General features: G+C 56.3%; 1 protein-coding gene across 1 annotated transcript in view; it reads right to left on the bottom strand.

Moving 5' to 3' along the window:
• CHD5 (chromodomain helicase DNA binding protein 5) overlaps positions 1-14711 on the bottom strand; it is a 54210-nt gene that overhangs the window by 20638 nt on the left and 18861 nt on the right. The window contains exons 11-21 of the mRNA XM_024756124.1: positions 13742-13948; positions 13331-13542; positions 10417-10548; positions 10223-10331; positions 8880-9071; positions 8592-8792; positions 4950-5087; positions 4738-4859; positions 3765-3938; positions 3244-3385; positions 1931-2062 (exon numbers count right to left, since the gene is read on the bottom strand). Coding sequence (XP_024611892.1) covers positions 1931-2062; positions 3244-3385; positions 3765-3938; positions 4738-4859; positions 4950-5087; positions 8592-8792; positions 8880-9071; positions 10223-10331; positions 10417-10548; positions 13331-13542; positions 13742-13948 — 1761 coding nt within the window. The remainder of the gene's footprint in view (positions 1-1930; positions 2063-3243; positions 3386-3764; positions 3939-4737; positions 4860-4949; positions 5088-8591; positions 8793-8879; positions 9072-10222; positions 10332-10416; positions 10549-13330; positions 13543-13741; positions 13949-14711) is intronic.

Genomic DNA, 14711 nt, shown 5'->3' with positions numbered 1-14711 from the left:
TGAGAGCCCACCTGCCGATGCAGGGGACACGGGTTCGTGCCCCGGTCCGGGAAGATCCCACATGCCGCGGAGCGGCTGGGCCCGTGAGCCATGGCCGCTGAGCCTGCGCGTCCGGAGCCTGCGCTCCGCAACGGGAGAGGCCACAGCAGTGAGAGGCCCGCGTACCGCAAAAAAAAAAAAAAAAAGCGGCGGTGATGTAGCTGGTACTATTGTACTTTTCAAAGTGCTTTACTATAAGATTAAAAATGTTTTATTTTTTGTTGGTTTTTTATGTGTTATTTGTGTGAAAAGTCTTAAAAAGCTGTTACAGTACAGTACTATATAGCCGATTGTGTTAGTTGGGTACCTAAGCTAACTTTGTTGGACTTACGAACAAATTGGACTTAACGAACGCGCGCTCTCCGAATGCAACTCGTTCACATGTACGGGACTTACTGTATTTATCTTGCTTGGTGCTCAGACCTGAGACCTCACATCTTTCTTCACGTCTGTCTGCAAACTCCCATTAAGTCTGACTTCTCTGCCATTTTCTCTCTTTCTTCTTCTGCAGCTCCTAGTGCGTAATTACCAGAGCCTCTCAAGGCATCCTCCATGTAATTTCTCAGTCTTATCTTTGTCTCTCTCTGCCGCATTCTGGGGAAATTCCTCAACGCCAGGTTCCCATTCATCCCCATCCTCTTCAGCAGTGTTGAGAGTTTATCCAGTGTTGTTCTCCATCTCATGCAGATTCTTTTCCTATCGAGTTAGTTTTATTTCATCTCTTGCTGCCTGTGTTTAATCGATTTCTTCGTGATTTATGAGTGTTACTCTGGTATTTTTGAGGTTCCTAAACATGTTTATTTGAACTTTTTCAGGCTGTTCTATTACTCCTTCCACTTGGGTTCTGCTTACTGTTTTGTGGGGCGTCTCATTGAACGTTTTCATGAGTTTTGGAATTGGGGTTTTCGGGCTTACTTTGGCTGGCAGGGCTCCATCTCTGTCACTTTCCCTCTCTGCACACTTCTAGGAGTTGCGCAGTTCCCTCTACTTGGTCCCTTGGGGCCTCAGCCCAGAATCATGTCTTACGTTGGCAGGGGGCTGGGGGATTCTGGATCCAGTTTCCAGGTCAGCCCACAGTCACAGGCTTGGTCGGCTTTCCCCAGATTCCTTGGCCTGCTGCAGGCCTAGGGTGGGATCAGGGGCGTGCAGGCAGGAGCAGCTGTTACACGTGGACTGTGGCACAGAGGAGCCACATCCTAGCTTCTGGCTCAGTCACACCACCGTGGAACATTTTTCACACCAGGCCCCTAGGGCCATCCCTGACCCCCATCACAGAGATGACCTTGCGGCCGGATAACTGTCTCTAACCTCCATCTCCCACACTCGACTATGAGGGTCTTGAAGACAAGAGCTGGACCCCGATGCCTAGCACAGAGCTGCACGTATGACAGACGCAAAAGGATGAAGGAAGTGCACAGACAAAGAAACCTCTGGGGCTGGACGTTTTTGCCTCTGGCCGCCCAAAAAGTGAGGCTGCAGGATCCAGCTAGAAAGAGGGACACATCATCCCCCGCCAAGCTGCCCCCACCACAGGGCCCCACCTTCATGAGAAGCTGGGCTGCACGGGGGAGAGGAGAGGGCTGTCATCCCAGCCTGAACGGACACTCCAGGAGGAGCAGGCCAGAGGAGCAGCTGGTGGGGTGGACACTGGTCCTCCCCACCAACACGCCCTGAGCACCCCGAACGTGGCGCCCAACCAGCTCTCCTCGGCTGCATCACACCAGGGCCCGGAGGAGCGACTTCTGCCGCACAACCCACGTGGGGATGGCATCGGGAGCTGAGGGCTGCTGGCAGGTCGTGCCCTCAGCTAGTGGGGGCAGGACGCCCTTTGCAGGCGTGGGGCTGGGCTAGGGAAGGCGGGGAGGCCAGCAGTCCCCTGGGGGCAGCTCACCTGGGAGAAGATAAGTACACGGTGCCCTTCGTCCCGAAGTTTCCTGAGCATCTTCTGTAGCAGCATGAGCTTCCCCGAGGACCTGACCAGAGAGCTGCCGTCATAGGCGCCATTGGGCAGGACGGGGGCCTCCTGCGGACACAGCAGAAGGCGGGGCGCTGGGGGCTCCCCTCTCCTCTCTCACTCCGCACCAGAGGCCCCAGAGAATGGACAAGGGCCCAACAGCGGGTGGAGCGCCGAGCCCAAGCCCGGGTCAGGCCAGGTTCTGCAGGGCGCGTGGGCAGGTCACACGGATGCTCCCAGCACCGCATTCCCCAGGCAGGGCTCAGACTCCCCGGGCCCAGCCCTCCATCTCCCCCTGCTGGCACTCCACCAAGACCACAGGCGTCGGTGGACGGAAGGATGACACAGAGCCTTGAGCCGAGCCAGCCTTCCCAGCGGGAATGTGCAGGGCACGTCCAGGCAAGGCCAACCCGGCCCCCCAGCTGGGCAGAACCTTAGCCCAAAGGCCTCTGCTGGGCCACCATGGTGAGATCAGCCTGGGGCTGGCTGAGTCTAGGTCACCCACAGCACGGCCTCCACGCCGAACTCTGCATTGGTCTTCTTGTTTGGGGTCAGGGATGGGGGAGGGGGAAGGTGTAAACCATGGAGCATTTAAATTAGAACCAGAATAGCCGTGACCGCAGTGAGCACTGCTGTGCCGAGCTCTCGCCAAGGGCACTGACGTGGACTTTCTGGTCTGGCCCTCACCCTTTCAGGAGGTGCTGTTATTGTCCCCACTTCATAGAGGATAAACCTGGGGCCCCAAGAGGACCACTGACTGTCCTGAGACCACAGGACTGGAGCCGGGGGTCTGGCTGGGGGTCCAGTCTCTCACCCAGGGCGGCACGTCAGATCACCTGGGGGCCCCACCCAGGCCTCCCCAACTGCCAGGTCAGCCCTCGGAATCCTGGCCTTGTGGTCCCCTGACGCTGAGGCCGGAGGGGATTCTGTGGTGCCCCGATGCCCCCCATTACTTTATGGTCACGAGGAGGGGTCCAGAGGAGAGAGCCTGGCTGAGCAGTGGACAGAGGCAGGTTCTCAGATACTTCTGGCACAGTGGGGACCCACATCGCCTCCAAATCCTCATTCCCAGCAGCCAGGGGCACCATGGCGGCCACAGCTGCTTGCCACGAGGGCCACAGAGAACCCACCACGACACAGCCACGTGCACCTACCACGGCCTCAGGCCCTTCCACGGCAGCCTCAGGCGCTCACCTTGGCGGTCAAGGGCACCTACCACGGTGGCCGCAGGGGCAGCCACGGGGACCTACCACAGCGGCCACTGGGAAGAGGTAAGGGTGGTTGCAGCACTTCTTCAGGTCCATCATAATATTGAGCAGCGACACCTGGTTCCCACCCCCCTTGGAGTTCAGCGCCTCGAAGTTCCGCGTGAGGATGAACTTGTAGTACTTCCTGCCGGGGGAAGGAGGAAAGGCAAGCTGGATACACCTGGCCACACCAGCCTCCGAGGGGGCACTCTGCTCTGTGGGGAGCCTGGGGGCTGCTGCCCTAGTGCCAGTTACAGAAAGACCACGGGGAGCCCCGAGAGGTGAAGCCACAGGCCTGGCGCTGCCCAGCAGGTTGCTGGGGCACAATGCAAGGACCCAAGCAGCCCCAAGCCTGGTCACTGAAATCTAAGAGGCCCCAAGAAGGAAGTATGTGCAAAAGGTGAGTCGAGGCCTGGGCGGGGCCGAAAGGCCCTCCCACCCACCCGGGGCAGCAGCCAGGAAGGCCAGGTCAGGCCCTTCTGATCTAGAAGACAAGCCCAGGGGACACGGGGCAGGCTGCTCACTTCTGCATCTGGCTCAGTTCCACGCGGACGATCAGCTCCGTCTTGGCCGGCATGTTCTTGAATACATCAGCCTTGAGCCGCCTTAGCATGTGCGGCCCCAGCAGGTCATGCAGCTTCTTGATCTGGTCTTCCTTGGAGATGTCGGCAAACTCCTCCAGGAAGCCCTCCAGGTTGCTGCGAGAAAAAGCTGGGATGAGAGCCTGGAGCGGGCCAAAGCCCTCTGCAAAGGGAACCAGGATTGGGGTGGGGGAGCGGGCCAGCCAGCCCGCCCCCGGCCACCTGCCAGAGAGGGTCACAGGGCAGGCTGGCTGGTGGGCCACGGAGCCCTGGCCCTGCCCTAGGTGTCCTTCCAGTCTCTGTCTAAGCCTGTGTCACCCCCACCCATCGCAGCTGTCTCAGCCACACAGGACGCCTTCCTGTCCTCAAAGCTGTCCTGGACATGCAGTCTCTAGGACTCTTAGCCATACCGCAGATAAGGAAACTGAGGCTGATGGGTGCCCAAGGTTATACAGTCCAGCCTGCCCTCGAATCTACATCTCCTGATTCCAGAATCAGCATTCTCCACCCTGAATCCCCTGAGTAGGAAACTGAGGGGTCAGATGAAGAAGGCCAGAGCTCTGTCTTCACCCCCAGCTCCACCACCACCACCCCAGCCTTCTGCCTCCCATTGCTGCCCCCCATGTGGTCACTTCAATCTTTGTGGAGGGACAGGAATGGGCCAGGGGTGTGGGGAAGGGACAGGATCCCAGGAGGACCCCCAGGGTCTTCAGGGGCAGAGCTGAGGAAAAATGGCAGGATTAGCAGAAGCAGATGTTTCCCCGGGGCTCGGCACGGCCCGGCGCACTGCTAACACTCCCACGCTACCGATGAGGAAACCGAGGTCCAGCGAGCAGCCCCAGAGCCGGGACGGGCACTGACCCCTCTTCGCTGGCTGCCCCCCACCCCAGCTCCCCAGCCGGCCCCCCCGACTCACTTGAACCTCTCTGGAGTCAGGAAATTGAGCAGGTGGAAGAGCTCCTCCAGGTTGTTCTGAAGGGGGGTCCCCGTCAGCAGCAGCTTGTAATCGATCTTGTAGCTGTTCAAGACCCTAAAGAACTTGGGGAGGGGGGACAGGGGGCCTGTCAGGGGGCACCAGGCGGCCGACCCATCCAGGGAGCACCGGAGCCAGCGGTCAGCACTTCCTACCTTGGACTGGTTGTTCTTGAGCCGGTGGGCCTCATCCACCACGAGGCAGGCCCACTCAATGGAGCCCAGGATGGCCTGGTCGATGGTGATGAGCTCGTAGGAGGTGAGCAGGACATGGAATTTGATCTGCACTTCTTTCTGGAGGGAGAGGGAGGCGTTTGGGAGGAGAGCTGGGAGAGCAGCAGATCAGGGTCTCCAGAGACGAAGGGGCGAGGAGGAGTGTGGACAGGACCCCCAGAGAGCCCAGGGAGCCCTGGGACTGAGAGGAAGACACAGGCCACTGAGCAAAGGGGTCAGCTGAGGCCCAGGAAGGGCTGAGAGAGGCAGAGGAGAGCCTGTAGGCGGCACCTGGGTGTGCAGCAGTCCTGCTCTTTTGGGCTAGACCTTGGTCAAGGTAATTAACCTCCCCAAGCCTCAGTCGCCTCACCTGTAAAAAGGGAGCAATACTGTCTACAGGAGGAATGCCACAAGAATTAAAAGGGCAAGTCTGTTCCTCAAAAAATTACACATATTACGGAGAACAGTATGGAGATTGCTTTAAAAAACTATAAAAATAGGGCTTCCCTGGTGGCGCAGGGGTTGGGAGTCCGCCTGCCGATGCAGGGGATGCAGGTTCGTGCTCCAGTCCTGGAGGATCCCATGTGCCGTGGGGCGGCTGGGCCCGTGGGCCATGGCCACTGAGCCTGCACGTCTGGAGCCTGTGCTCCGCAACGGGAGAGGCCACAACAGTGAGAGGCCTGCGTACCGCAAAAAAAAAAAAAAAACTATAAAAATAGAGCTACCACGTGATCCAGCAATCCCACTCCTGGGCATATATCCAAAGAAAAGCATAATTCGAAAAGACACATGCACCCCAGTGTTCACTGCAGCACTATTTACAACAGCCAAGACATGGAAACAATGTAAGTTTCCATCAACAGAGGAATGGATGAAGAAGATGTGGTACATACATACAATGGAATATTACTCAGCCATAAAAAAATGAAACAATGCCATTCACAGCAACATGGATGGACCTAGAAATTGTCATACTGAGTGAAGTAAGTCAGACAAAGACAAATATCATATGATATCGCTTATATGTGGAATCTAAAAAAATGGAACAAATGAACCTTTTTTACAAGAGAGAAACAGAGTCACAGATGTAGAAAACAGACTTATGGTTATGGGGAAAAACGGGGAGGGATAAATTGGGAGACTGGGATTGACATATACACACTACTATATATGAAACAGACAACTAATAAGGACCTACTCCATAGCACAGGGAACCCTACTCAATACTCTGTAATGACCTGTATGGGAAAAGAATCTAAAAAAGCGTGGATATATGTGTATGGATAACTGAGTCACTTTGCTGTACACCTGAAACGAAGACAACATTGTAAATCAACTATACGCCAATAAAATTTTTAAAAAATAATATAAAAACAAAAACAAACAAACAAACAAAACTACACATAGAATTGCCATGCGATCCAGCATTTCCAATTCTGGTTATAGACGCAGAAGAAGTGAAAGCAGGGACTTGAATGAATATTTCTGCACACCTATGTTCAAAGCATTATTCACAAGAACCAAAAGGTAGAAACACTCAAGTGTCCACAGGCAGATGAATGGATTAAACAAAAGGTGGTCTATTCACATGATGGAATGTTATCCTCTTAAAAAAGAAAGAAATCCTGACACATGCTACAATACAACGTGCTGAGTGAAATGAGCCAGACACAAAAGGACAAATACTGTATGATTCCACTTACATGAAGTACCAAGAATAATCAAATTCAGAGACCAAAAGTAGGAGGTTGCCAGGGGCTGGTGGAAGTTAGTGTTTAATGGGGACAGAGTTTCAGGTTTACAAGATGAGCAGCTCTGGAGATGGGGGTGATGGCTGCACAGCAGTATAAATGTCCTTGATGTCCACGAACCGTACTTGTAAAAATGGTTAAGATGATACACTTTAAGTTATGTGTATTTTCCTACAATTTTAAAAAATAAAGTAAATTAAAAAGCTGAGGGCTTCCCTGGTGGCACAGTGGTAGAGAATCTGCCTGCTAATGCAGGGAACACGGGTTCGAGCCCTGGTCTGGGAGGATCCCACACGCCGCGGAGCAACTAGGCCCGTGAGCCACAACTACTGAGCCTGTGCGTCTGGAGCCTGTGCTCCGCAACAAGAGAGACCGCGATAGTGAGAGGCCCGCGCACCGCGATGAAGAGTGGCCCCCCCTTGCCACAACTAGAGAAAGCCCTCGCACAGAAACGAAGACCCAACACAGCAAAAATAAATTAATTAATAAACTCCTACCCCCAACATCTTTTTTAAAAAAAAAAAAAAAAAAAAAAAAAAAGCTGAGTCAGCAAAGCACCCAGCCCATCTCAGGACCCCAGGGTGAGCTCAGAAGTTGTTTCTGTGACTGACAGGCCCACAGGGCCATCCCTCTGGAATCACTGAGTCATTCCCTCATTCAACAAATAGTTATTGAGAATCCCCTGGCGGTTCAGCAGTTAGGACTCAGTGCTTTCACTGCCATAGCCCGGGGTTCAATCTCTGGTCGGGGAACTAAGATTCCCACAAGCCGCGCGGCGCAGCCAAAAAAAACAAACCCACACAAATAGTTACTGAGCATCTCCTGGGGCCACGACCATCCCCCAGACGAGGGAGAAAGCTGAGGTGAGGAACCCTGGGGAGGCTGGAGGTGATCCGCCAGCCCCCAGCACTGCAGGTAGCGTGTGAGAGCGCCAAGACTGCCTGAGTGCCCCCGCGTGCCAGGCGCGGGAAGTACTGAGTGCTTTGTGTCCTCGATTCTCAGGGTGCAGCCTGAGAATCAGAAGCATGCACATCATCTGGGACTCTGTGAGGCCCCACCTCAGAGCTGCGGGATCAGAACCTGCCCTTCAACAAGGCCCCTGCTGACCCGGGGGCACAGGGAAGTCTGAGCGGCCCCGCCTAATGCTTATTCATTCGACCCTCCACAACTCTAGACTGGGTCTGTTATCTCCATTTTGCTGAGAAGATTCTGAAGCACAGAGAGGCTAAGTGACTTGCCAGAGGTCACACAGCTGGTGGACTGGGTTGAATCATGTCCCCTCAAGATCCATGTCCACCCAAAACCTCAGAATATGACCTTTTTTTGGAGCTAGGGTCTTTGCAGGTGTAATTAGTTGAAATGAGCTCATCCTGGATTAGGGTGGGTGTCTTTATAAGAAAAGGAGACACAGACACACAGGGGAGACGGCCACATGACAACAGAGGCAGAAACCCAAGTGATACAGCTGCAAACCAAGGACTGCCAAGGAACGCCTGCGGCAACCAGATGCTGGAAGAGGCGTGGAAGGGTCCTCCCCCAGAGCTTCAGGGGCAGCAGGACCCTGCCAACAGCTGGATCTCGGATTCCTGGCCTCCAGAACGGCGAGAGGATAAATTCTGTTGCTGTTTTCAGCCCCACCGCCACCCTGTTTATGGTTCTCTGCCCCAGGACATGGATACAGCAGGTAACTCTGCCTCAAGAGAAGCTCCGTGCCAGCTACTACCTACCTCCACCAGGGCCCAAGAGAAGAGACCCCAGATGGACTGCAGGGCTCCTGCGGCCCCCAGGGCAGACTGGGCACCTGTGCAGGGTCCCCGGGGTCAGGAGTACTCACCTTCATCCGGAACACCTTCTTCCCACTCCGAATGGCATTGTCCTCAAACGAAAACTCGTTCTCCCGGATCACAGAGCGGCTCTCCTTGTCCCCCGTGTAGGTGACCACGTAGAAGTCAGGCGCCCACATCTCAAACTCACGTTCCCAGTTGATGATGGTGGACAGGGGCGCACTGACCAGGTAGGGCCCCTTGGAGTGGCCCTGGGGAGGGAGACGGACGCGCTGAGGCTGCCGGCCCACAGCCAGCACCGGCTACCCCTCCCCAGCCGCCCAGCCTGGGCCTCAAACCTCCTTGTACAGGGAGTAGAGGAAGACGATGGTCTGGACTGTCTTGCCCAGACCCATCTCATCGGCCAGGATGGTGTCGGTGCCCTGGGCCCAGGAAAAGCGCAGCCAGTTAAGGCCCTCCAGCTGGTACGGGTGCAGTGTGCCGCCCGTGGAGTCGATGTACCACGGCTGCTTGTCAAACTTGACCGTGGGCTGCAAGGAGGCAGAGGTTCAGACGTACCCTGGATCCTGGGCCACCAGGGCCCATCCCCCAGGCCTTTGCACACGCAGTTCCTTATGATTGGAACACTCTTCCCACTCCTCTCATCCCTGCCAACTTATTCATCCTTCAGGTCACAGCTGGAATGCCTCTTCCTCCAGGAAGTCCTCCCTGACTCCTGGCCCGGCTTAGGTGTTCCCACCACGTCCTTCCTTGTCGACCCTATACTTCTCCTATCAGGGCAGTTTACCAAGTGTTGGATTCTCTGACTTTAAGCCCAGCTTGTGGTCACCATACTGGTGACCTGCTCCTCTGAGTCCCATACAGTGACCAGGACACAGTGAGAACTTAGGCAACATTTGTTGGATGCACGCTCAGGGTGCCTGATCCCGAACATCACCTCTTTTATCCTGCAGCTCGGGGCCACCTCCCCCATGAAGTCCTCCTGAGGTATCAGACCCATTCACCTTTCCCTGGCATCCCACAGTCTCAAGCCGATCCCCCACTTCTGTGTGTACCCGCCACGGGCCCTTGGAGGATGAGCACTTCGTGAAACAGGGGGCAGGGCCTTGTTCCCCCAGGGCCAGACCAGGGCCAGGTGCTAGCAGACACCCAGAGAAGTTTGCTAAATGAATAATAGTCAACCTTCCACTCCCCGACGGGCTCAAAGCTCCGGGGCAAGTTGTGGGTCTCCTGCCCCGAACAGATAAAGAATGGTGTGTAATTAGCAAATCAGCAGTTATGTTCCTGAAGTAGGAAACACACTTTTTGATGTAAGTGCTTGGAATTAGCTCAACTTAAGGAATGCAATTTCATGAGCTGCGCTGAGTAGACACTATCTGCTCCGCAGTCTGTGCACTGGTGACCCATCCTTCAAATCACTCTGTCCCCCAGGAGCTGCTGCTCTGCATGAGGCTGGGGGACCCAGACCCCAGGGTGTGAGGCCTCCCCTGCGGGGAAGGGCTGGGTCCTGTCACCCTTGTCCCTGACTGAGCCGCAGAGCCCCCTCCTGCGCAGGTGCGGCTCCGTGTGCACAGACCCGCAGTACGAGTTCTCCGGAGACCTCCGGAGACCATACTCTCCTCCATGGCCAAGTCTCAGTGGACCCCCTGGCAACCCCACCCCGGGGCCCCTCCCCGCTCACATCCACGATGGGCGTGTCCGGGGGCTTCTCCTGTTTGTCGTCCTTCAGCTTCTTGCCCTTCTTGACCAGCCTCTTGGGCAGCCTGGCGTCCTCCCCCAGCATCAATTCCCTGGGAAAGAGCACGGGATGATGAGAGCAGAGCTCAGGCCGGTGGGGGGTGGGAGGCCCCGCCCAGGGGCCCCACCGTGGCCCACCTGTGGCCCCAGTAGGCCTGCTTCAGGTTGTCGTAGTAGGGGATGTCAATGTCGTCAATCTCCCAGGTGCACTGGTCGTAGGGCAGGTCTTTCCACTTGATCAGGTAATGCACATCCCCCTTTTTGTCGAAGCTGCAACATGGTAAACAGATGGAGGAGGGGCGGGTCACCCGGGCAAGAGTCCACGGAGGGCACCTCACAGGATGCAAAGCCTCTCACCCCCGCGGTCCCCTGGGAGCCCCAGCCAGGAGGGCGGCACCAGGCAGGGACTCCAGAGAGGTGAGACAGCTTGGCCAAGGCCACACAGCTAGTGAGAGGGAGGGAGGAGGGAACGGGTTGAGCGGCAGAGCAGAGGCACATCTGGGAGGCCACGCTAATGGGGGAGCACAGAACCAGCATCCACTCCATCCTCGGTGACTGTGAATCCCATTCAGTCATGAGGATTCCCCCGGAATTCTCAATTACTGAGTCAGATGGCTCTCCTCTGACCACAGACCTTCGTTTTCTCGCTTAAAAACTCCCAAAGAGGGGGCTTCCCTGGTGGCGCAGTGGTTGAGAGTCCGCCTGCCAATGCAGGGGACACAGGTTCGTGCCCCGGTCTGGGAAGATCCCACATGCCGCGGAGCGGCTGGGCCCGTGAGCCATGGCTGCTGAGCCTGCGCGTCCGGAGGCTGTGCTCCGGAACGGGAGAGGCCACAACAGTGAGAGGCCCGTGTACGGTGTAAAAAAAAAAACAAAACTCCCAAAGAGGGACTTCCCTGGCGGTCCAGTGGTTAAGACTCCGAGCTTCCACTGCAGGGGGTACGGGTTCCATCCCTGGTCGGGGAACTAAGATCCCGCATGCCACACGGAGTGGCCAAAAAAAAAAAAAGAAAAAACCTCCCAAGGACTGGAGGGGTGCCCATCCCGGTCTGGGGCCAATCCCTGCAAAGTAGAGACAAATGTAATTCTTGCAGGTGGGATGCCCTCTCCCAAAGACCCCCGGGGACACAGGGACCTGATGGCCCAGCCAGCAGCCCAGAGGGGTTGCTGCAGAGAAGCACCTTGCACTGCAGCTTGAATATGGCTCCTGGGAGGGGCCTGGGGCCTCCCACCCAACCTGAGTGCACTGGGCAACCGAGCCAGGGCAGCGCTGCAGGGCCAGGGGTGCCACGGCTAGCCTGGGGACCATGGACAGAAAGACCAATCCCCAGTCACCATGGAAACCGATGGATTTTTTTTTTTTTCAATAAATGATTGGTTATTACTCAGACTCCATTCAGGTAATACATTTGGAAGAAATTCACCTACCCCGCTTTGAAGGCAGGGAGAAAACTTGCCACTTTTGTTTTGAACATGCAATTTAACAAAGGTAAAAAAATTGTGGATCAGTTCAACGGGGGGGCTCAGGTCACAGTGAGGAGGGCTGGGGATGGGAGGATGAGGTATTTCATAGTTGAGGGGGTAATTTTTCAAATTCCCCTGGCCCATCTTCCTGACGGCCATGCTAGCAGGCGCTGGCACACTCCTTGAACCCCCGTGGCAGCCCTGTGGGGTGGGTACTCTCATTATCCCATTTCACATGAGAAACACAGAAGCACAGAGCCCGGAAAATGGGAGCCAGGGCTGAAATCGGAGTGACAGGATCAGGTTCTTAAACTCTGCTCTACCCAACTCCTGCCATCGGGACGCCTGTGGTCTGCTGGATCCCAAGTCCCCCCAAGGCAGAGCCTCCGTGGGCCCCACCCTGAGCCCACCCGTCAGCCACCGCCGGTTCTCAAGCACCTGAGCTCAAGAATGAGCAAGAGGGGCTTCCCTGGTGGCGCAGCGGTTAAGAATCCGCCTGCCAACGCAGGGGACACAGGTTCGAGCCCTGGTCCGGGAAGATCCCACATGCCACGGAGCAACCAAGCCCGTGCGCCACAACTATTGAGCCTGTGAGTCACAACCACTGAAGCCCGCACACCTAGAGCCCGTGCTCTGCAACAAGAGAAGTGGCAGAGCAGAGGGACATCCGGGAGGCCACGCACCACAACGAAGAGCAGTCCCCGCTCACGGCAACTAGAGAAAGCCCACGTGCGACAATAAAGACCCCAAATAAATAAATAAAATTAATTAAAAAATAATTTTAAAAAAATTAATTAAAAAAAAAAAAGAATGAGCAAAACCTCCCACCTCCCCACCAAACCAAAGCCACTCTTGCAGTCCGGGGCCCCCCTGCCTTGGTGTCTGCGTCTGGCCTCTGCAGCCTCTGACCACTGTCACCTGGGCAATTTCACACTGCTCAACAAAGAGCTGTCGCAGGGGCACTGGGGTTTGGAACAGTGGCTAAGAAAGCAAGTCCTGCCGTCAGAACAGCACTGGGTTCAAATCCCAGCACCCCTGCCTCTTGGCTGTGTGACTCTGGGCAAGCGACTTAACCGTGCTGTCATCCATAAACACGAAGGCGGGAATAAAACACCTACCTCTTGGTAGATGGCACTCGGTGGTGTCAGCCGTGTTATAAAGGAGCAGCAAGCATGTACTCACCCCACAGCTCAGGCCCACCCTGGTCCCCAGGACCTTCCGGCAGGTATCAAGCACTGACGTCAGCAGACACCCAGGAGCACAAGGGTCCCGACCCCCCAAGTGTCCCATCTACAGCTTCCACTGGCCGTTCGTCAAGTTGCCCCTTTAGACATATGACTTAGGAACTGCTCTCCTACCATGAGTAACACGCATGCACATGCAAGTTTACACATGTGTGCATCCATGTACCCAGCTGCATGAAGACCCCTCCAGCTGGACAGTCAAATCGCCGACAGTGGGGCCCCTTCCCCTAGCACACCCACGCGTGGTCCTGAGCCCATGTAACAGGCTGAAGGGGCCGGTGTGTCCCAGACCTGCAGCCACCCACCTCCAGCGAGGCTCAGGGCCCCACCCGCCGAGCACACACCTGTGGTTCAGGATGCGGTGAACCATCATCCACTCCGGCTTGATGCCATAGCGGTAGAAGCGCTCCTCCATCTTGGCATAGAGGGGGTCTTTGTTCTTCCTTTTCTCGCTCTTGCCATCCTCATCGCCAGAGCCATAGTCAAAGGGCGGTGGCTCGTCCATGTCGTTCTTTCTTTGGTAGTTGCGATACATCACCGTGTGGTAGAGCTCCAGCTGCTCGCGAAGGGGGCAGAGGTTACAGGAGGGAGATGGGCCATGACCACCCCCCATGTCCCCCAACCCAGCTCCCCCAGCCCCCAGCCTGGGTCCCAAGCAGGACAATCCTCACCTTCCACCTCCCCCTCCCCAACTCCAGGGAGCTGGCCGGGGCGTTTAGGTCCTGAGCACAGCCACACCTGCCCAGGTGCCTCACCTGTAGCTCCTTCACCCAGGAGCAGTGCCAGTAGGAGAGCCCAGCCCACTTGACAAAGAACTCTCTCTCCGGGATGCCCTCTAGGGGCTTGGGTGGTGGAACACCAGGCTCTACGTCGGACCCCGGCAGCCCCACCATGAAGGGGGCTGGGGGCTCTGTCCACCTCCAATGCAGGATCCGCTGGACTTTGCCCTTCAGCGGGGGACACTGTGGACAGAGGAGGGTCCCCAAGTTAAGGGCTTAGCTGCAGGGCCCCACCCCGAGGCTCCCTCCAACAAGCTGTACTGCTCCAAGTCAGACAGCACCACAGTGACTCCAAGACACCACTCTGACCTCAGGAGACCACCCACGCCGTGCACGCTGATGAGACGATACGGGTCTGCACACACACGCGTGCACACACACATACACACGCATAACGGAAGCCCATATGCACACAGGTAACCGAGGGCTGGCAAGGCACAGCCCAGGATCCACAGGGTGGGGGACCCAGCACTAGGGGTGGGCTGGGGACAACTCGGAGCATGGTGGCCTTCAAATGCCTACGGTGAATGGGGGGGAGAGGGGCGGGTGTTCTCCTCTCCCCGCAGAAACTGAGGCCCCAGCCCCAGAGGCCTCCTACCCTCTCGCCATCCCCAGCCCTGTGACAAGAGCCAGGTCCAGTCTGAGTCTGAGTGGACAGTTCAGCCTTATGTGGCCTTGGGCAAGTCACTTTACCTCCCTGAGCCTCAGTTTTCTCATCTAAAAATGGGAATAACAAAAGGCCTGGTACTGGAAAACTCAGTAAGCCTTAGAGAGATGCCCAGTAAACGGTGGCTATGGTGGGCCGTGGTGGGATTATCACCACTGCTTTTCTCTTCTCATAGCGGCTGTTTCCAGAAAGTGTGAAGGGGATTGCAAGCAGAGCAGGCCAGGGTGAGGCGGTGGCCGGGACTCGGGGCAGATGGGAGGGGGCTTGGGACTGAGCCCC

This window comes from Neophocaena asiaeorientalis, unplaced genomic scaffold, assembly GCF_003031525.2.
Source record: "Neophocaena asiaeorientalis asiaeorientalis breed wild unplaced genomic scaffold, Neophocaena_asiaeorientalis_V1.1 scaffold1247, whole genome shotgun sequence".
Taxonomy (NCBI): domain Eukaryota; kingdom Metazoa; phylum Chordata; class Mammalia; order Artiodactyla; family Phocoenidae; genus Neophocaena; species Neophocaena asiaeorientalis.
This window is presented reverse-complemented; position numbering and strand designations above follow the sequence as displayed.